Source organism: Medicago sativa, chromosome 6 (genome assembly GCF_051527215.1).
Source record: "Medicago sativa cultivar Bolivia chromosome 6, Bolivia_mono, whole genome shotgun sequence".
Lineage (NCBI taxonomy): Eukaryota > Viridiplantae > Streptophyta > Magnoliopsida > Fabales > Fabaceae > Medicago > Medicago sativa.
Genome location: NC_140754.1, coordinates 15,638,567 through 15,662,621, shown reverse-complemented (window position 1 = coordinate 15,662,621; position 24,055 = coordinate 15,638,567). Strand labels below are relative to the sequence as shown.

At 32.7% G+C, this 24,055-nt stretch overlaps 3 protein-coding genes across 3 annotated transcripts; 2 read left to right on the top strand and 1 right to left on the bottom strand.

Annotated features, from left to right (window-relative positions):
* Nucleotides 1-1,470: 1,470 nt before the first annotated feature.
* Nucleotides 1,471-8,691, top strand: LOC146913186 (uncharacterized). The gene is made up of 5 exons (XM_085716420.1): nt 1,471-2,023; nt 3,970-4,006; nt 7,102-7,338; nt 7,422-7,469; nt 7,864-8,691. Exons 1-5 carry the CDS (start codon nt 1,671-1,673, stop codon nt 8,281-8,283), a joined length of 1,095 nt encoding a protein of 364 aa, XP_085572546.1. The 5' UTR covers nt 1,471-1,670; the 3' UTR covers nt 8,284-8,691.
* Nucleotides 8,692-11,736: 3,045 nt separating this feature from the next.
* LOC146913185 (agamous-like MADS-box protein AGL82) lies at nt 11,737-13,023 on the top strand. The gene has a single exon (XM_085716418.1). It carries the CDS (start codon nt 11,737-11,739, stop codon nt 12,775-12,777), a length of 1,041 nt encoding a protein of 346 aa, XP_085572544.1. The 3' UTR covers nt 12,778-13,023.
* A 519-nt stretch (nt 13,024-13,542) lies between these two features.
* LOC146913184 (delta(7)-sterol-C5(6)-desaturase-like) lies at nt 13,543-22,613 on the bottom strand. Its single transcript, XM_085716417.1, has 3 exons — nt 22,293-22,613; nt 15,026-15,331; nt 13,543-14,002 (listed from the first exon to the last, which is right to left on the bottom strand). Exons 1-3 carry the CDS (start codon nt 22,528-22,530, stop codon nt 13,710-13,712), a joined length of 837 nt encoding a protein of 278 aa, XP_085572543.1. The 5' UTR covers nt 22,531-22,613; the 3' UTR covers nt 13,543-13,709.
* Between the last annotated feature and the right edge of the window lie 1,442 nt (nt 22,614-24,055).

Here is a 24,055-nt window from a genome sequence, read left to right as displayed (position 1 = left end):
TTGTCTTGCACCATGTATAAATATCTTTTTTACAATTAGATCAATAAGTCACATCACATTTCATTTAATTTTTTTTTGACAAAATTTCATTTAAATTTCTTTTTTGTCAAGTAGCTTAGTGGCTAGAGAAATTCACCTTAAAGATGAATAAGTGGGGTATCCGGGGTTCGAACCCCCACCCTGCACATATTGTGCATTATCCCTTATTAAATGAGTTAAGCTCATGGGAACACACATTTAATTTCATTTAATAATGAGATTTATTAATCCAAAATAGTATAAACTTACACCCTCCGGTCACTAATATAAGCAAAAATCCACTTTTTAGATACATTTAATTAATGATGTATGTGGTCTTTATTATATGTCACATACATCATTAATTGAATGTATATAAATAGTGGATTTTTGCTTATATTAGTGACCAGAGGGTGTATGTGCTTATCAATTTGCTTTTCAGCCTAGCTTCGGACTATTTAGTTAATGGAGTACCTTTTCACTTCCTTTTTAAAGTGTCATATTTTAACTATGTGCAATATTGACATAATTTATTTTGATTGTGTTTTTTTATTAACATACAAACACAAATATTAAAGTAAAAAACATTGTTCAATTTGTCACAATTAATATTTTTAAAATATCAACTTTTAATAATTTTTAGTTATAGATAATTAAAAAATTTAATTATTAAAATTGTTCATTGACACATGTGAAGTCGTTAACGATGCCTTTTCAAAAGGAATATAAGAAGTATCCTTTTGCCTTTTGAAAAATTATCATTAACAATTTTAAATAATTTAGTTGCATTTCTTTCAGAAAAATAAGTTACAAAAGAACATTTGACAAGATGGTAACATATCTTTTTCGGCTTAACTAAAGCTATTAAATTCAATTTTAGTCTTAAGCATCCACTTGTGTTAAATCTTTTAAGAGAGAACTTTATCATCCATTTTAATCCTACCTTGTTGGAGGAATTAATCTCTACAACAAAACAAAAAAAAACACAAGATACATTGAGAAATATAATCACATGTAACTTTTTTGATGTTAAACTAAAGTTATCATAATTTTCCGTCAAATTTGACAATCTTCCAATCACTATCGCCTTTCATATCTCGTGGTTATATATCTTTTGGTCTCTCTCCCTCCCTCTCTCTCCCCCCTATCTTTAAAACTTAAAGATATATTAACGTAAAAGAAGAGAGAAAGAAAAAATGAATGGAAGGAGAAGATCCAAATCCGTGTTTCCCTACTAAATCTACATTTAGTAGTGTTTTTATTTTTTAAACACATTATTGCACTATCATAGTTTTTTGAGGGAGATTATTTATGACATTATTATAGCTGTTTCCCTCACATCATGTAAACAAAAAAACTCAAACAAAAAATGTAAAAAAAAAAAAAAACCAATAATTAAAATATAAAAAAAAAAAAACAGAAACAAAAGTAGACAAATACAACACACCATTGAACAGTTTCTTTCTTCTTCTACTTCTTTTCTTCTTCTTCTTATTCTTCTTCTTATTCTTATTCTCTTCAGAATCAAATTTCAACAAAAAAAAAACTCATAGAATCATTTCAACAAACACTTCACGCGCCACTTTTCACTCTCCAAATCCAAACCAAAAAAACTTCACGCGCCACCGCCATCTCTATGAATCAACCTCCCCATGGGCGGAGTAACTTCCTCAATAGCTGCAAAGTTCGCTTTCTTCCCACCACAACCACCATCCTACACACTCACCGTATCTGAATCCACCACCACCTCCACCACCGCCACCGCCGCCGCAGAAAACGGTACTTCACCGGTAACGAAGCTTTCGATTCCGGAAGTTCCGATGAAGGAAAACGTGGATGTAGTGAAGGTGAAAACAAGAAGAGGGAATGAAATCGTGGCGGTGTATGTTAAGTATCATAGACCTGCATGTACCATGCTTTATTCTCATGGAAATGCTGCTGATTTGGGTCAAATGTTTGAATTGTTTGTTGAATTGAGTAATCGACTCAGAATTAATGTTATGGGGTAATTTTCTTTCAATTTTCATTTTTAAATCTCTTATGATGCTAATTGAGATTTTTACACTGACAGTGTAAAAATTGGTCAATAGATCACAATCATTAATATGTGTAACTTTAGAAATACTTATGATTAATTAAGTAAAAGGTTTTTAATGATTTGTTAGTTGCGGATAATTGATAGTGTAAATTTTTTTACATTGACTGTATATATGAATTAAATTCATTTAATTTTAGCATGAGTATTCTTTGAATTGCATATACTTTGTGTGAAGAATTTAATTAGTATACTATGGTAGTGTATAATTATTTTACACATGTATCCAATGATGTGTTGCCACATCAATTAATAAATATTCACATGAATTGTCATATTCATTAATTGATGTGGCAACATGTCATTTTGTACACTGACAGACAGAGTATACTAATTAAACTCGTAAACAAAAAGGGTAGATGTGCATAATCTTTATTTTAAACTAGATACATCACATTTTCACATGACATTTTTGCTTATATTTCATTCAAGATGGAGTATATGTTGATTTTTTTTTTGTTACAATAATTGGGTGATGATCATATGGAATGGGAATGTGCTGTCTTTGTTCATTAATTGCTTTTGCTTTTATAGATTAATTAATGATTAATGTATTAAAGAGAGTAGAGATTTGGTGAAACTATTGAAGTAGTTGTTGCCTGATTGAGAGGTAATAAATTTAGTTTCATTTTAAAGTTAAGATCTAAAATGGGTTTATGATAGAATATTATGGCATAATTTAATTTGGTCCATGTAGCCGACCCCACTTAGTGGGGGATAAAGCTCGGTTGTTGTTTTATCGTTCGTGAGAACCTGAGTTCGATTACTGAGTGAGACAATTCTTGGCCAGACTATGCCTATACTTACCTCATGGCTGAACTTTGGATTACCAAGGCCCCTCTTTTCCTGGGAACTGGAGGGTTAACACAAAAAAGATATATTTTTTCTTTTCCTAAAACGCATCACCTCGCGAAAGAAACCAATCACAACTAGATCACGAGGTTAAACTACACATAGAATTGAAAATTTATACTCACTACCCACTGTTTTTTCTGGCCAGACCGGAGTTGAAATTTTGACCTCTATTTTAAGAGTAGACATGTAATGTTTCATGAGAATTCGGAATAAACGTTTTCGCTGTATATAGCACTACTGTTTATTTTTTTGTTCTGTGAAAAGTTTTGTAATGTCATTATTTTATGCTTGGAATTGGTAATTGTGACTTTTGTGGTGGTTTTGAACTTCTGACTATGGAACAAATGCTTTAAGTAGGTTCCATCATTTCTAGGTAAGTTATAGTTGCCAAATCTTTAAAGAAGAAATAATTTAACTTTTTACTGGAGATGTCTGCTATATTGGTAACAAATTTGTTTGCTAAAAAGATACATCATACATTCTTTTCCTGTTGAGATGAATTATAGCACAATAGATTTTTATTATTACTTTTGTAGAAAAGTTACCTGTCATCTATCTTTCTGCTACTATTTTTGAAGCAGTGTCTGATGTTGAGTGAATTGAACTTCCTGGTGTTATATATGTTATACTGTATGCGTAGATTGTCTTTATTTTAAGCTCGGGGAACTTCTTTTTGTTGTGAAACTTTATGATGAAAAAACTGATTTTTTAATATTTTGCTTATTGGTGTTATATCATTAGATTAGACTATTGCAGTTCCAATATATCATTCATTCTTTACACACTGCCTCTGTCATAAAGATACATGTTTGGTGGCTTAAAATTGTGTTTGAGTAAAAAGTAGTAAGTGCCAATCTTTAAGTAATAATGGTTTTCTTATTCGCTTTCATACTCGGAAACATTCTCATGTTCTCTTTCAAAATCTTATTTCATGATATTATATATTGTATCTTTTTGTTAGGTTGAATATATTGTATATTAACATCTTTTCTTTTTGCCAGTTACGATTACTCTGGTTATGGACAGTCGACGGGGAAGGTTAGTTGTCTAACTTTTCATCCTCTAACTTCACCACTCCATTAATATAACTAAGATGTTTAATGTTTAGCATGTTCAGATTGGTTCAAATTTCTTCCTACTACATGCATTTTACCATGATTGAAGTAGTGTTTGACCTTGGAAGCTTTCAGTAGAATTAAAGAAACTGAAAAATAAAATGCAGGTTAAAAAAGAGTACCGAGAAAGAGACTAGATAGTGTTTCTTAATTTTTTGATTCTTCATTATTCTTTAACTATGAATAGACTTCTTTCATTTATAGTGTGACCTGAATGCAGTTGTTTAGTCAATCGACTAGTACACTAGTCGTATTACGTAATAAAATGAGAAGTAAAATATCATTCCTTATGAGGACTGTGTTACATTACGTACCAACACTCAAACATGATTTATTAATTACTCGTACGTAACATAGTAATAACTAATTTATGAACGGAGAAGGTAACAAATAATTTTTGATGTAAATTGAGAACAAAGATAGAATCTACAAAACTCTTCAGAAACTCTACATGTTAAAGCAGCTAGGGTTTGATTCCCTTCGTTCTTTTCCTACGTAGTTGAACTCGAAATCAATTCAAGTTATATCCATGTAATTTATGTATGATGTCACTAGCATTCAGAAAAACAGAGGCTCGATCGAAACGTTTAGCATTCAAAGCTTCAGCCTAAAGGAAAGGTTCGTAACAGAAAGTCGAGAGTCGAGGTTGAGAGGCTTGATCCTATAGCAAACCAGTGCGACTGCTACTGCAAAACCTGAGAGTCTATTCTATTGAAGTGTATATTGTATGATTTAGGGCAGAATGGCACATGATTTCAGGGTTTTTCAATCTGGTCGCATAACTGATCTATAGAGATGCATCCAATATGTAGCCATTGCCAAATTTATTGAACTTGCAGCCACCTACTATAGGTATTGAAATGCATTTCGCACAAGCCATATCTGCTTCAGTGAGAAAGTCCAAAATGCATTTAGTTTGGGAGAGAAAGAGAGAGCCATTTGACAGATTTTTGACCTCTATGCCAAGAAAGTTATTAAGATTCACAAGTTGCTCTAAGGAAAACATACCATATTACCCGAGTATCCCAAATGTATTCAGTTTGGGAGGATCCCATATACTTGAGTGAAAATTAAACTGAAGAAAGGGTTTGGGGAGCCTGTCAAACCTGGCTCAATGGCCTGTTTGAGTCCATATAAAGCTTTGTGATGCTTGCCAAATATTGATGTATGTATCAGTTGATCCAAAGCTTGGAACACACACACACACACACACACACACACACACACACACACACACACACACACACACACACACACACACACACACACACACACACACACACACACACACATATATATATATATATATATTCATCGAGGTAGCCTATTAGGAATGCATAGTGGACTGTCCTATTGTGCTGACAGTTGGGCTTTGGCCCAATCCTCCTCTATCACCAAGTCAGAATTCTGTTAGAAGTTGTTAAAGTCGGTTTCACCCAACTAACTATAAATACACCACTTTACTTATGAGAATCATTATGGAATATTCAAGAATCTTTCAGATTCAACTCCTGCCTCTGCAAGCATGCTATTTTACAAAAATATTCACATTTTATCAAACATTCATCCAGGCACACACACAAGTCATCAGCCAAAAATGCGACCCTATATTTAGAAATTCTCTAGGACTCTCAATCAAGTCAAGTTAAGTTTTTTCTGAAAAAGGAAATTAAGATTACTATCCTTTGTTCAAAGTTCCCGTGTCTATGTTTTGTTCTGATATGTTTCATGTTTTTCTTCCTTTCAGCAGAACCTACAATACTTTATATTCAAGATTATAGACTGCGTAACATGGCTACATGTCATGCAACTAATAGCAAAGTACTACTTTTCAAAAAGATTTAAAAGGTTACAATTACATTGCCCAACTATTGATTATTAATTTGTTAGAAGTGCAAAGAACTTTCTGCACAAAATTACTTTTGAAACACAAACCTGAGCTTTTGTCATGAGGTCGACACGTAGCTTGAAACCTTAGTCTTGGAGAAGAAACTCGAAGCAACCATTTTAAATCCCTAAAAGCATTTTTGGGCTACAAATAACTTGCCCACAGAATTTGTGCCAAGCATCAGTAAATAAACTTTCTAGCTTTACTATATGTGAGCTGTCTTTGATTGAATCATGCTCTTAGCCCTAGCCACAGGGGCCAGTACATTTTGGAAACCTGGCTGGATGTTGCCAATTCTCAAGGAAGTGTTACTACCGGCAAATTATTATAAGTTGACATATAAACGTTGGGGGTTCAATGCATAACAATTCAACTCAAATGGCAAGTAGTGTATTGCATTAATAACCACTAGTAATGTGATATTATGACTTTGCGGAATCTCATATCTTCGTGACATTGGTTAATAATACTCAAGTATTATACCGGTGCAGTTCAATCCCTCCTTTATATATTTATGTGTGTGTGTATTAGGGGTTCTTATATACTCTTGTGAAGAAATAACTAATACGTGTTAAAGAGTCCCACACTGGATGAGAGGCAGCCTAAACAAGTGTTTATAAGTGGGAGCAGTCCTCACCTCACAAGCCAGTTTTGTGGGGTTGTGTTAGGTCCAACCACTATTTCTATAAATACATATACTTGTTTTGTTGTCTTCCAAAAGGAATTTTACATTTTTGGCTGAACATTTGAATCTCTAAATCGTAGAAATTGCAAAAGCATTTTGGCTCCGCCATCTAGTGCCTTTTCCTTTATATTATCCAACACCTAATAACTTATTTTGCTAGAGCAGAAGGCAGACTATTTATCTTTTATACGTAAACGTATGATTTGAGTTCTTTCCCGTTATTTTGGATGACTCTCTGTGAACCACTAAATTACAATCCTTAGATTTCAGTTGTATGGTATTATATATGCTGATGGCTAAGTTTATCTCCATTAAATAAACTATTTTTTTTTTTCACTTGTAAATGAGCCACCGATGTTTTTAATACTATTATGTTGTTTTTTATGGTTCTTTCGGCGTGACATTGCTTCTTCGTTGACAGTCATCCTTTTTTCTGTTGAAACAGCCAACTGAATATAATACATACGCAGATATTGAAGCTGCATATAAATGCCTGAAGGAACAATACGGGGTGAAAGATGAACAATTGATATTGTATGGTCAATCTGTTGGCAGCGGTCCCACACTTGACCTTGCTTCAAGGATATCAGAATTGAGAGGTGTTGTGTTGCACAGTCCAATTTTGTCAGGGTTGAGAGTACTATACCCTGTAAAACGGACATATTGGTTTGATATTTATAAGGTAGAGTTTTCTTACAGATTGTATTTCAATATGGTTCATTCAATACTTTGTGACTTATGTGGTTCTTTTTTATTTCTTTTCAGAATATTGATAAAATTGGCATGGTCAAATGTCCTGTTTTGGTTATCCATGTAAGTGACTCCTCTCTCCCTCTCTCCCCCTCCCCCAAATATGTAATGTTCTTTTGAGGATATATGTTCATCTTTGCTGCCTTTGTTGTTGGTGCATCAATTTTCTTCTAGGTTTCAGTTCTCAATTAATAGCGTGTTTGGAAATTCATTGGATTTGGTCAAGCATATACTTTTGAGGTTTTACCAATGGATTTCCAAACACGCACCTAGTCTCCTCCTAAATCCATGTTTTGAGGGTGAAAGTAATACTTTTTAAATTTTTCGGGATCAAATCGAACATTAGCATAAGTTAGGGAGCTAGAAACATAATTAACCTATTTATTTAATAATTTATTTAACTGTATTGAATTTCATAGATGGTAGTAATGATAATATTTTTTTTGTCCAATGTCAGGGTACAGCAGATGAAGTAGTAGATGTTTCGCATGGAAAACAGCTATGGGAACTTTGCAAAGTAAAGTATGAACCCTTGTGGGTAAGTGGTGGTGGACATTGTAATCTTGAGCTTTACCCGGAGTTCATTAAACACCTAAAGAAATTTGTACAGACACTTGGAAAACCTAAACCAACTACTGCAAATGGTTCTGAAAAGGAAGCTGTAGTTGAAACTGAGAATCAAAGCAACAAAGCAAGCAAAGAATCAGAAACTGGAACTTCTAGTACTTCTGAATTGAGTACAGAAATTCCTGAAGCTTCCAGAAACAGTTTAGATAGCCGTCTTAAAAAGTCTAAAAAACCGGACAAACCAGAGAAATCTCGAATGAGCACAGATCGTGTTGATAGGTTTAGGAGAAGAAAGGGGTTAGTTTGGTAGTCTCTCAGATGAATTGTATTCTGAATAATTTATCTGCTCTTACCCACTATTCCACAGATCCAGCTCCCTTGCAGTCGAGATTCCCCGCATTCATGCAGTCAGAACATCGGTGGTCGTACGACCAAGATCGGACGGTCCAAATTTAACATTCTCCTTTAAATTATAAAGTAAAATTACAACTTGCATTTTTTTTAACCGTCCGATTTTGATCGAACAACCACTATTGTTACCGACCGCGTGGATGCGGGGTTCCTGACTCCAACTCCTCGTGTAATGATGCCTGTTTTAAGATGAATATATTGAGTGAGTTATCTGTATGTTAAATGATATAAAGCAATATGCATTTGTATGGCCTGTAAAATCAACATCTTGATCTAGTAAATGCAACCATGGTAATTTGTTTTGGTAGATTTCAAGTGTTTCAGTCTCAGATAGTGTTTTGGCACATTTTCTAATTCTTGATATTCATAAAGGATTAGAAATTTGTTTAAAGACCTACTTCACTATTTTTTTTCTTCTTCTTTACCTAAGCCTATATCCCTCAATTGGTGAGTGATGTAGAACTTGGTAAATAGACTAACAAGATTAAGTTCTATTTTGATATATAGCATAACCTTTTAGGGAATTTAACTTTTGATGACATTCTATTTAAAATTTATTTTAAATATTTTAAAACAACAACTTTAAATATGTCAAAAAATGTAGCCAGATGTTTAAATTACAACAAATTTTTTTTCTTCTGAGTAGTTTAATGGCTAAAAATTCATTTATTAAGTTAAGTTCACACACAAACGTATGTTAATTTTAATATTTGTATCAATTGAGTTAAGTTCACACACAAACATGTTAATTTTAATATATTTTTTCACAATCTGTAATTTGGATATCGAAAAATCAATCCAAACTAAACAGATCAAATTATTTTTTGGAAGTCATCTAGCCAAACTGTGAGAATTGAAATCTTTGGACCAAATAATTTTTTTTGTCTCATAACCGATCTAAACTACACTTCGGCCATAGCTAACACTTAATGGGAATCATAATCATTAAAAATATTAATAAACTGAATCCTTTGTTACCCAAACAAAAACCAATCAATTTAGTCCATTAAATAAATATTGAATACCTTCAATTCCATTTGATTGAAAAGTTTAATTTGATCACGTGCCTATTGTAAATTAGGCAGGAATACACCTTTAATTTGATTGCAAAGTTTTATTTTATTTCCTTTTTCTTATATGTTTTCACCTAAAAATCAATATAAAAATCACCCTGTAAAAACTCTAATTAGAATCCCATACTAGAGTATTGAATCATTAAACATATTAGTCAGTTGAATCCATTGTTACCCAAATTAAACAATCAATTAGTTGAATCCAATTAAAAAGAACGATTTCTATTTGATTGCAAAGTTTAATTTGATGACGTGCCCATTGTAAAAACAATTAATTAACACATTAATATTTTTGGTAGTGCATTAATTTTCTTTATATATAGTAAAATATGTAGGGGAGAAAATCACATCACATAATTCATAATTGGAGGAATTTAGCAGCAGAGTGTGGAAGACTGGAGAGGAGAGACTGGAAACACGAGTAGAAGAAAAAGAAGAAGGTTGGTTTGTCTTTCTCCTTTTTATTTTCTTATTTGCCTCAATAATTTTGTTTTTGTTTGTGTTTTTTTAATTCTTTTTTTTTTTATAATTTTTTTATAGTTTTTATATTTTTGGTTGTGTTTATTTTGATAAAGAGGTAAGAGATGGTGCAATGGCTATTGATGGAATCATAGAAAAATGTTCGGTGTGCATCTTATAACATCTCATTAGCTTCAATTAAAGAGAAAAATAAAGTAATGAGATAAATATGATAGATTGATGATGCAATAAGAAGAGAAAGATAAAAGTAAAATGAACCGTTGAATATGTGTATGAAAAAGTGAAGATGTTCAAATATTATGGTCCGAATTATATATATGTTATTTAGTGGTTTAACTTCAACATTGTTTCTCTTTTCCCAAAAAACATAAACTATAATAGTTTTTGATAATTTCTGATTCAGTCGATTAGGGTTTGTATTTGAATACTATTTTTTTTTTAAATATAATTTTAGTTTTGAAAGAATTAAAACTAAAAAACTAGTTTGATTAAAAAAACTGTTTTACAAAGTTCATTGTAAAATTATTGAGATGGCAAAACTTCTTTCATTGTTTTAGATTAAATCTTAGATTCAAAATTTGTCTTTTTATCTTAATCAATGAAAAGTGTGCACCCTCTTCTTTGTTTGAGTATTGAGGCTTTGATCTAGGAGTGCATATGTCTGTTCTTATGTTTTGTGTATCCGATGATTTTGGGTAATCTTTTGTACATTTTTTTCCCTATGTTATGTTCTTATGACGTGAATGACTATTGTAGTTTTGTTAATATATTTAGTTTAGTTTATTTAAAACAAAAAATATTTATTTATAAATCTAAAAAACCAAAACACAATCAAATAAATTCTAATTCCGTATTTGTCGGTCTTTATCTAATAGAATATGACATAATATATATAGCACTTGAATGAGATCATAAGAGATATCTTTCCTCTTAACTAGAGATTCCGATTTCTAATCCAACAATGTTAAGTCGAACTTTGCCAACTATAGAGTTCCTACCTAGATCGAGGGATTAGTCTATGCATTTGACCGCAGAGATTGAAATCAAATTATTTAATCGGTGATTGGAATAATTAAAAAGATAAATTTATTGAATACAACAACAACAACAACAACAACAACAACAATAATAATAATAATAATAATAATAATAATAATAATAATAATAATAAATTGCCAACTATTTTAACTGCATTTATTATGGATATAAAAAGAGAAAGAATCGATACTTCATCAATTGATTAGAAATATTTCTTGGCTGCAACACTAATTACTAGCATTAATCCAATCAATTGAAACTTCAATACACACTTATGTGGAATATTATTTTACATAGATACATTTGACAAAACCTTCTTTATTTATTGTATTTATTTATTTGGCTACAAGTGCTAGGGGAGCAACATGATCTTGGAGCTACTTCACATGATTTTGCATTTCGTCGGTTCTTTATTGTAGTTTTGCATTATATTTTTTTTTTTTGTTTCAATGAGTAATTGCAATTAAGAAATTTAAAACATTACTTCTTTATATTATTGAGTTTAGTTTTTGTGTATAATGTGCGTTTCTACTGCAATGGTTATTTACTAAAGTTTTTTACATTGATGCTTTTGTTTCCATTTGAACAAGAAATTAGAAAGAAAAAAAAAAATCATCTTTTAAATGATATACTCCATACTCATATCAATACCATGTAATATCAGTGATATATACATACCTATATACTATATACTATTTTTTGATTTAATATACTATTCGACGGCTGTAGTTTGAATGCATGATTTTTTTTCCCCATAGAAAATGGGCCGTGGAAGAATATCTATGGAGCTCATTCAAAAAGAGAAATCAAGAAAGACCACATTTCAAAAGAGAAAGAATGGATTAATGAAAAAAGTGAATGAATTTTCCATTCTTTGTGATGTTGATGTTTGTGTAATTCTCTATTCTCCTAACTTTGAAGCCCCGGGATTTGCTGAACCGGAAACATGGCCTAAAGACAAAAGAGAGGTACAAAGAATCCTTCAAAAGTACTATAACACAACAAGTGACAGGCGTCCTAAGATCTATGATGTTCAAGAGTATTTTAAGGAAAGAATGAAAAAAGTTGAATTTGAGATTTCCAAAGTGCGCAAAGAGAAGATAAAGATGATGTATCCGTCTTGGGATGAATCTTACAATTCTCTTGGACCGGAACAATTGAGGTCATTTGCTAGCATGTTGGATTCAAAACTTGATGCTTGTAATCAAAGGATGCATATGCTAAAAGGAGATATTAAGGGTAAAACAATAGCTCATGAATCACACAAGGTTGATAAATTTGTAGGTACTCCTAACTTGGCCTCAAAGCCAAGTAGCTACTTCAATCTCATGCAAAACAACATGTCTGAAGCTCAAATTCATCCTCCATTGATGAATATTAGTGATAAAACCCCATTAGGGTTTTGGCAACTTCAACTGGGACAAAGCTCGCAACCTTCTTCTATGATTTCCAATGCACAAAGCTCATACTATCCGGAGTCTCAAGAAGGTAGGTACCCACAATCTTACCCTTGCAAGCAGATTGATGTTAATTGGGCCAACTGGACCAACCGAGTTGATGCTAATGTTACGTGCGATCTGAAAATCGACATGAAAAGGAAGGATGTAGCTGAAAATGATGAAAACTTGTCGCCATACTATTACAATGGAAATGCATCGACGATGCAATCATATCATGTTGCTATGCATTCTCTTCCTTTCCAGAATCTTTCAAACCTACCACATGGATTTCAACTTAATGGATTCAATGATATGAATATGCTTCAAGCTCATAAGTTCAACTACATGGATGGAAGGAAGTAGTCCACAACACTTTAAATTTTCATGCTAGCTTCTTAGTAATAAGGTTTTTTTTTGAAGAAGCTAAATGAACCCACCCAAATTGGCATCAGAGGGAATCGAACCTGAGACCTAGAGGAGGAGCACACTCCCAGGTCCCAAGCTTCTCAGTAATAAGGTTGTTAAATTCTGTTTTAATTTTTCTAGACTTTATTATCGTTAGTTTTTTAGATTATTGAATGAATATGACTTTCTTTTCTTGGTTTTTAAGTGGAACAAATAGCTTGATAAATTGCTTATTATATTTCTTTTTAACTGAAAATTGAATGCAATGTTATTATTACATGCAAATCTCCTTTGTTGCTATTTGTTTTATCAACATTTGTCTAAATTTGACATCTCTTTGTTACATTACATGTATGTATGCTAACTGATATGAAGGGATAAAATTAACCTTATTTATATCATGGAAAAAACATTCACTGATGCAATTTTTTGTTTGTTTAATTTTACAAATACATAGGCTACATTTTGAAGAAATAAATGTTAGGGAAATGGTGCTAATAGCTTGCGTTGTCAACGTGCTTGATTTTTCGGTATGAAATGAAGCTAATTTCACTTATTTGCAGCAAACAACATTTTAGATTATGCCTTATTTTGCTTTTGAAATAAAAATACTTAATTTTGGTATAAACATCCTCAATTTTGTTGGGAATATAGGTGAGTGTTTCTCACCGAACTGGTTTTTTCTTTTATGCGAGAGTCAAAAATTGGACCCATGACCACTAATTTAAGGTGAACTAATTCCTTACATTCAAACCAACTATATATAGGTAGACTTTACTTCCTTACATACAAGAATAATAACTTTGTTATAATAAACTTGGAAATACAAATAGGTTTATTTATTTATTCGATGAAACTGGGACAAGCCGAGCTTTGATCATGCGAACTATTCACATCGCATTGCCTTCAACTTCCTTAGGGTCGCCAAGAGTACCGAACATCCAATCCATCCATATGGTGTAATGACCGTAGTTATGACGATATGTCGTATGATGAATGGTGTGGTAACCAGATCCCATAATAGGCCACAATTTTCCATGAATACAATCATGAATATTTGAAGTCCAAAGAATTTCAATGAATAAGAGCGCTATGTGTGCATTAAAATGGACTGGAACAATAAACAAAGCCAGGCTATGTGGTAATGCTTGAAGTATTCCATCAAGAGGGTGAAAAGCCATACCTGAGATATATATAGGGTAAAAAAAAAAAATTAGTTCACCCTTGATATGGTTATCAAAGCAAGGTTTTAAAAACCAAACGAGATATGAAACTCGCACGATCTCAAGATCATGGTTCAACTACTTGTAACGGTTTGAACCAATACAAAATGGATATCGTATTTCAGAACAAAAATTAATATAATCACATATTACAGGAAAAAATTCAAAATTTAATAATAGAAACTAAAATAGCAGGGAAGCAAAAGATAACGTTCATATTTTTCAAGGACTAAAAATATTTAAGCCTAAATCAAAAGAACAACAAATAATCCTTCTCGTGTGATGATGGACTAGTAGCCAAATGGAAAAGGAATCTTCTAGCAAGTAAAATGAGATGCATTTATTTATAAGGCAAAAAATAATAATTAATTATGATATATTATATTAATTCAAGACTTTGATTATAAAGTAGCATAGCATGCAATTATAGTGTTTCAGTAATCATTACTACTACTAGCATTTTAAGCTCACAAATGAAGCTTTCGACCTCTTGGAATGAAAGAAATATAGTGTTATTGGCTCATTGCAACGTTGAAATGACCAACTTTTTTGGAATTAAAGGAATATAATATTAGAGTTATTGATGGATTTGACTGGTCCTACTCAATTATTAAGAAATATACTGTTGTGATTAGATATAGTCTCCTCGTGTATAATAAAACACTTGAATGCATTTCACGAGGACACTGAAAGAGTTTTAACTTGGAGCTCCGAGTTCAAATCCAAATAACAGAATGATTGATTTAGGAAAACACTTATTCAAAATCACAACACATCTAATCCTTAAAAACAAAATTATCTAACACATCATATACATAAGTTATTAAATTACCCAAAAAATAGACCAAAAACATTTTCCATATTGTACCAAAGGACAATAAAAGATTAAAAAAAAAAATACGAACATATAAAATAAATAAATAAAATAACTTCACATGACTATGATTGGAGTGTTGAAATTATTGAATATTTAACGTACTCACCAGCAAATGGGGAGAGAGTATTTTGTTTATTGTAGATGTGATGTGTTGCATGAAGATATTTGTAAAGTAGTTTTATGTCATGCAGCTCTCTATGTATCCAATACATACCAAACTCTAAGATAACCATATAAATTGCTAAATAACCAATGTAGGCAATCCAGCTAACATTATTTATTCTAGGAAAGGATTTTGTCCAGCCAATTTCTGTCAGGTACTCAGAAATATTTGGAAGTAAAGTGTACCAAGGCATTCCTTTCATTGTAACTGATATTTGCAAGAACATGGCTCTACGTGATGGAATGGCATCTGCAACAATTAATACATTTCAATGTGTTAGGTTTTAGGGTGACAAAATGTTGGAACAATAACTAGTGATAGCATAATAAAAGAAACGAAAATCGAAAGACAATGAGACACTATCTTTGTTTATGTATTTTGGCTAATTATTCCTACCTTTGCGCCTATAGAGAAACTATAGTTTTGTATTTAATTAATTTTTTGTCAAATATATCTAAAGGTCCTTTAAGTTTTTCGTTTTTCCCAAAGTGGTCCTTTAAGTTTCAAAAGTCTCAAACAAGTCCTTTTAGTTTTTGAATCGTTTCAAACAAGTCCTATTGTAGATAGCATAGTTGGTAATTGCTTCCTTGAACTCATCTTTGGTACCAAATCTTGCTCCTAACACCCACTTAAAATTAGTCATCTTTTTAGGTATGGCAAATGGTGGATAATGCTCTTTGTTGCTATCATCTAAATCATCACCATCATCCTCTAAAATGACTTGTTTGAAACGATTCAAAAACTAAAAGGACTTGTTTGGGACTTTTGAAACTTAAAAGGACTTGTTTGGGACATTTGAAACTTAAAGGATCACTTTGGGAAAAACGAAAAACTTAAAGGACCTTTAGATGCATTTGACCTTAATTTTTCCTGAATTGGGGTTTATAATGTTACAAACACATATAGTACTATGGTCAAAATTACAGCAATAACCCTAAACTGTAGAATTCTGCTCTTCCCCCTGCACTTTTCTCTCGCGCCCTGCAGCCATCCCAAAAATGCCCTTACGTTACTTAACTAACGCAGCGTGACTTAAGTCACGCACCTGTAAAAACTGTTTTTTACACTTGCGTGAGTTAACTCACGCCGCGTCAGTTAACTCACGCACCCCATGTGAGTTAACTCACGCTGGTTTTCGTCTGCACAATAAGCTTTCTGCTTGAATTCTACATGTATCTGTGCAATCAAAAGCAGGAGCAGCAAGCAATATTTGCGTCATATATTATGGCATTGCAAGCAGCTACTTATGTCATTGCTTCAACACGTAGCAAGCAGCAAGGAGCATAATATCTTTATGTCTTCTACAATTTGGCACGTGACAAGATTCCAAGAGCATGATTATTAACTATCTATGCATGTGATTCTTGAATATAAGCAAAGTGTTGGAATGATAATAATAGTTTAATGTATCTAGGCTGTGTATGTTTAACTATGTATGCATGTGATTCATCTTTCACGTTTGAAATTTGGAAACTAGCGTGAGTTAACTCACGCAAGTGTAAAAAAACGGTTTTTACAAGTGCGTGACTTAAGTCACGCTGCGTTAGTTAAGTAACGCATGATTTTACACTTGCGTTAGTTAACTAACGTAAGGGCATTTTTGAAATGGCTGCAGGACGCGAGCGAAAAGTGCAGGGGGAAGAGCAGAATTCTAAATTGTATTGCAGGGAGTATCGCCCCACGGATCTCAACAACAATTGGGCCAAACACAAGGGTGTAGGGAGTTTCACTTTGCTAGTTAGCTCCTTCTGTACCCCTTTCCTCTCTTCTATGTCTATATATGAGTCATACTCAACACCAAATAATTCCAGATGAATTGTTTTGAAAAATTGATTAATGAGTTAACAGTAAAGTAATTTATAACTTACATGAATTTATTAATGTAAAAGTGAATTCAACGGTATAGGTTTCAGGCTAAAAAGAGTGAGAAAGGTAGATGATAGAATAGAAAAAAGGACAACAAAACCCCACCAAAATGAATATCGAATAAACACAAATTTATTAAAATAAAATAAAAACAAGCAGCACACTTTTATATGAAATCATAAACATTGTGCTCCCAATAGTAAATGTAGAAGGACCATAAGAAACCATAAATAAAGTAAAGAAAGATACCACAAATGTAGTTTGGAAGCCATGTAAATAAAATCTTAATCACAAAAATAAAATCTTTAACAAATGATCAATCAAAAAACAAAGTTGATAACACCGATAATCTAAAATTCAAACTACAACAAGAATGAATAAAATTAACATAACAAGAAAAACCCATTTCAAATTAAAACCAAAATATACCATCTTTAACAAAAGATCAATCAAAAAACAAAGATTATGAGAACAAAAAATAAAAAATAAATGAACCTTTAGCAAGATAAACATTGTGTTTCAAATAGTAAATGTAGAAGGACCATAAGAAACCAGAATGGAAGTAAAGTAGGACAACACCAACGTAGTTTCGAAGCCATCTCTGAAAGAACCTTGGAAGTGGAACCCACAAGTAGTGTGGTAACTCTGAGTACAAACTCCAACTCTTGTATATTACAACGCCATTGTCAATTGAGCTATGCTCATAGGATTTAAAATGATAAATTTATCCTCTAAAGACGGAGAATTTTTTTGAATCTATAACAATACCAACTTATACTAATAATGAATGGATGCACAATTGTCTGGTATAGGCTATTTTCAGTATATCTAAATTATCCTGGAACAATCTTACTTTTAAATTCCCCTGCCATTTGGGTGAGTTTTGGATTACCCCTATGAAATAAAGTTGGAGATTCTCTCTTGTCATTAGTTTGGTTTACCCCTTATAAAATAAAGTTAGAGATTCTCCCTAATCATTAGAAGATTTGATTTTGTACCTTCATGATATCTGACCATGTAATATAATTGCATGACACATGCACAAATAACCTTCAAAAGTTCAATTTTTTTGGACGGGGGGGGGGGGGGGGGGGGGGGGGGAAGCAAAAAGAGGACAGAGAGAGACAGCAGGAGGAGGAGGGGGTGAGGGTGCAGTCTCGAAAAAAAATTGGGTTGTTGTGTTGTTGGTGAAGATGTTGAATGAGAGGGAGATAAGTGATGACAAATAACCTTCAAAAGTTGAATTCTTTTGGACGGGGGGGGGGGGGGGGGACGGGAGGGAGGGGGGGGGGGAGAGAGAGCAAAAAGAGGACAGAGAGAGACAGGAGGAGGAGGAGGAGGGGGTGAGGGTGTAGTCTCAAAAAAAATTGGGTTTTTGTGTTGTTGATGAAGATGTTGAATGAGAGGGAGATAAAAATTGGGTTTTTGTGTTGTTGATGAAGATGTTGAATGAGAGGGAGATAAGTGATGGCAAATAACCTTCAAAAGTTGAATTCTTTTGGATTGGGGGGGGGGGGGGGGGGACGGGAGGGAGGGAGGGGGGGGGGGGAGAGAGCAAAAAGAGGACAGAGAGAGACAGGAGGAGGAGGAGGAGGGGGTGAGGGTGCAGTCTCAAAAAAAATTGGGTTTTTGTGTTGTTGATGAAGATGTTGAATGAGAGGGAGATAAAAATTGGGTTTTTGTGTTGTTGATGAAGATGTTGAATGAGAGGGAGATAAGTGATGACAAATAACCTTCAAAAGTTGAATTCTTTTGGACGGGGGGGGGGGGGGGGGGGGGGGACGGGAGGGAGGGAGGGGGGGAGAGAGAGCAAAAAGAGGACAGAGAGAGACAGGAGGAGGAGGAGGGGGTGAGGGTACAGTCTCAAAAAAAATTGGGTTTTTGTGTTGTTGATGAAGATGTTGAATGAGAGGGATTGGGTTTTTGTGTTGTTGATGAAGATGTTGAATGAGAGGGAGATAAGTGATGATGATGATGGTGTTAAGTTAGACATTCTTTATGGTGGTCGGGATTTGAACCCCGGACCTTGCATATATTATGCATTGTCCATACCAACTGAGCTAAACTCACGATGACATTTTTATTTATATATTTATTTAATTAAATAATCAAATTTTCAAATATACTTTTTCTAAAAATATACATGTATTATCTTTTCTTTCAAGTTTGAACTTTTTCCACTTAAGTTCTTTTACTATTTTACTATTCCTTACCAATTAGATAACTTTTCTTTCTTCCAAATAATCAGATAAAATTTTAGTATTTTTATTATATTTATTGATAAGAGCGGAAAGATGGATACACCAATGTCCGTCTTGACGTTGTTGTTGTTGTTGTTGTTGTTGTTGTTGTTGTTGTTGTTGTTATTATTATTATTTTGAAACAACAAATTTTATTTAACCACCAGGTCCTTGTTCAAGACGAACAGAGACGTGTGAAACTGAGAATACAAACTAAAGGCGTCGTATATAGGCGGAACACCCGAAAATAAACACCCTAGAAAACACTCATGAGGACAACACCCACCAAAATACATAGCACCACCTAAAACAGAATCCTTCACGAAATCGACCACGGTAGAAACGATATCCCACACCATCCATCGTCACTACTCACCCCCAACGAAACACCCCTCAAAATTAAACTCTCAGTCCTCAACACCAAAGTTAAGCCACATCCGAAAAGCTCCTATCCGAAAAGATCAATCAGCTTTCACCACCTCTTGACCTCCGATCCACCGAAAGAAACCATAAAAAGCCCAAAATCACACTTGAGCCAAAGAACTGACTCCCAATCTCAAATCAAAAGTGATTGGCCCACCAGACTTTAGGATAAAATCAGAAGGGCACCCCTCACCCCCGGTACACTAGAGAAACACCAAATCAAGCCAAACAAGATTGCAGCTAGACATCGACTCCTGATCTCGAAGTAAAAGTAACTAGTCCACCGGAAACCAGCACACAAAAAGTAAGACAAACGACATGATAAGCAGAGGTGCAAACAACAAACCGGTCAAAAGGAAAAGACACAGCTCAACGGGGCCCGCTCCCTCCAAACACCCTAAATATTATTATTATTATTATTATTATTATTATTATTATTATTATTATTATTATTATTATTATTATTAATTTCTATGGGAAACTCTTTTACTCATACATCCAATCAAATTATACTAAGTAGATATTTATAAATATATTTTAAGAACTAACCTAAAGTCCTGTTAAAAAAAAAGAACTAACCTAAGGCAATTACATTGTGAAGTGATTTTATTAATTAAATACATGTGTAAAAAAGTTTACATTGTTGATGTATGCAAATTAAATACTAATAATAATATGATAAAATTAAAGTCTCACATTGAACAACACTATTATGTATTTTATAAGCGTACACAATACTCATCTTACAAGTCTATTTTATTTTTATTTTTTTTTGAAAGAGCGTCTATTTAGTAATGTTGAGTTGGACAAAATCGAGCACAAATTTAAATGAAAAATAAAATCAGGTGATTTGATGATTTAATTTAGTGAAAAATAAGATGGAAAATATACTAAGAAGTCATTAAAACATAAGAGATAAGATGGGTATTCCAATTGTTGATTTGGTTGTTTATTTTACACCATTTTTTATAATTCTTCCATTTTTTACACATCTTATGTGTGAATGACTTCTTAATATATTTTTCAATTGTCTTCTAAAAAAAATCACTAAATTAATCATTCTAGGATATTTAATCAACGAATTTATCAAAAAAGTTTCAAACCTTTTACCGCAAGCAACATCAATTAATATATACATCAGGTGTCCCTTCAATACCATTTTATTCAGAAGTCTATTCTTCTTAAAAAAGAGAGACGTTAAACACACACACAAAAAAAAAAAGGAAAATAAAGAAGGGAAAAAAACAATGTTAGGTTGTCTTTTCTTTTTTCACTTTCCTCAGATAGTTAATTTTTCATTTAAGCTTCTTCTTTTTGTTTTTTATCAAGAGGTAAGAGATGATGCAATGATTAGGGAAAAAAAAAACAATCAGCCAATCACAATTCAGTGTTGGGCGGAATTCATGGGTGGAAGGCGGAAAACATGGAAATCCAACAAATAAGTGTACAATGAAAAAAGGCCACGTATGTCAGGAACAATTAACTATACTATAATTCGCTGTCTACAACATTTTCCTTTTTTTTTACTCCTTCCGATTTAAAATGAGTGTCGCTTTAGCCAGAAAAATTTGTTTCAAAATGAATGTCACTTTCAGTTTCCAATGCAATAATAACTTTTTCTTTTCAATTGTACCCTCCAATTAATACTTTGCACACTACTTCCAAAGTATTACTTTTAAAACTAACCAATAGTTAATAAGGATAATTTGGTAAAATAATCATTTTCTTTCTTTTAATCATTGCATTTCTTAATATGTGTGTAAACACCTAAAACGACACTCATTTGAAACGGATGGAGTATTCTCTTTTGCTCTAGATGGGAGGATAATTTAGGTGCACACGAAATTCAAAATCTTGGAGACGATCATGAATAAGAATAATTTTCCATTGAATCATAATTATTTAGGACAAATTTTTTTTTTCTTTCAAATGGCTATGTTATTTGGAACAATGAGAGTAAGAACATCCATATAGGTGGGTGTTTCATCTATTTAGCACTTAGCTAAATATGCACCTCATTGTGGAGTGATATTTATTGATGTTTATATAGAATGATGCTTAGAAAAGGACCTTCGCTCTCTTCATTTTTTGAGTGAATTTCATTTAATATTTTCTAATGAAAAAAATGAGTGTGTTAGAAATGTAATAATATAATTATTAGTAGGACCTATTAGGAAATTTTGTTGTGGTGTTGGGTTGGAGAAATTGAGTACTTATTAGTTATTGACATTAACAAATTATAAAATGATGATGTGTACATGTGGGACTCACTTAAGCACTCAAATGGGGGAGCTACATTGTGAATGGTCTAATGGTCAAAGTCGTGTATTTGCATATGTACAGTGGTTGACTGCGACATGTATTTTGAAACGGAGAGACTAATTTGTTTTTTTCTTGTAAGAAAGATAAATAATAGAGAGAGAAAAGAAAAACAAAACCTCACCATGATGAATACGAAATAAACACGTTTTAATTTTTGTGGCAATATTAAATATTTTAATTGTTCGTGTGTAAAATTGTTTTTGACTGTCAACCCACCACTATTAATCTCATTTATTAAAATAAAATAATAAAAAAAAGCAAAATACACTTATATGAAATCAAAAAGATAACATCTTTAACAAAAGAGTAATAAAAAAAATGATTACAAAAATTAATAAAAAATTAAATAAAAAAGATACCTTTAGGGACATAAACATTCCGTTTCCAATAGTAAATGTAGAAGGACCATAAGAAACCAGAAATGAAGTAAAGTAGAACAGCACCAATGTAGTTACGAAGCCATGTTTGGACGAACCTTGGAAGTGGAACCCACAAGAACTGTGGCAACAAGGTTCCTAATACAGTGTGGTTGTACATGTCTGTGTCTTCTATGAAGAATCTACGATAGTCAGTTGTTGGATCTTCCATAATTTGCATTGTGGGAACAACAAGAAGAAGATATGGTGATAGTGGATAGAGAGAGAGAGAGAGCACAAGGGAAGAAAAGAGTGAGTTGTGTAATTGAGAAATTCCTTTCTCATATTTATATAGTTGTTTGTTACAGCTCAATTTAAAATATTGATATTTTCATCTCGTTTCGAACCCGAGATATTATAGTTGTGTGTGTGAATTTTTAGTGGTGTTTACCACTTCATCAACGAAAAAAACAAGTATATACTCCTTTCGTTTCAAAATGAGTGTCGCTTTAGGCTTTGACACACAGATTAAGAAATAGAATGAAATAATCATTGGATATAACGCTTTTACTAAACTATCCTTACTTTATTGGAAAAAGACAAACTTAAAGTTGCATTGAAAATTGTGTGAGAGAAAAGTTTGAGAGGGTAAAGTTGGAAGAAAAAAATTAAAGTTGTATTGGAAATGTAAAGCGACATTCATTTTGAAACAAATTTTTTTGGCTAAAGTGACACTCATTTTGAAACGGATGGAGTACTATGTTTGTAATGGGCTAATGATCTTGCGAGTAGACTTGTAGACGAGAGTTTATGAGTCTAGAAGGCAAAAACGAGTGAAATCACACATAGAATCGTTTGTGGTAGACTCAGGTAGAATCGTGTAGTCCCGTACAAACTCGCAAGTCTATGGCGAGTTTACAAGACAGTGGTTTTTTTAAAAAAAAACATTTATTTTTTTAAAAAAAAACCAATTAAACTAAACAAAACAAAACTACAATCATCTTTTCCTTTTTTTTTTTATATCAAAAGTAATGCAAAGAGCATTTCCTATATAAATATATAAACAAAAAACAAGTACACAAAAAGATGGAAACTAGGTCAAGACCTTTTCAAAAGACAGTGAATCTAAAGTTAGGTAAACCTAACCAATTTCTAATAAAATCTTGCCTAGTTTCAGCAGGGAGAGAGAGGGGAACCAAACATATGAAGATAGTGCTAAACCTAAGTTAGCAAAACTATCTGCACAAGAGTTCCCTTCTCTATATATGTGCTTTACAAAAAAATCATCTTTTCCTTTTTGTTTTCACTCTCAATTTAGAAACGAAACTCTCATCCACACCGAAGATAGAAAAATGTACGTCACGCTGACCTTTGTAGACAACTTTTTCTTCTTCCTTCATCGATGACGTTCTCTTGTTGTGTATTGCAATGTTGAGGAAGCTGATATTAATAATGATGTGCAAAGTGGCAGTAGTGGACGCAATATTGAATTAGGTCGAGGTTAAAATATTCCAAGTTAGATTACTCATGATGAATAAGATGTTGTATCTGGGGTTGAGTTAGATGATGGTGGTCATGATGCGCTGATGATGATGACAATGGTGGTGATTTTGATGATGAACAAGATTTCACTAGAGTTTTGGCCGTTTAAAGCCAATAACACGTATGTTTTATGTTTTTTTTGGTATATGTAGTAGCCAATTAGGAAGGAACGAAGATCTTGTCTACTTACTTTGCAACTTTGCTGCCTCTAATATGAGTTTTTT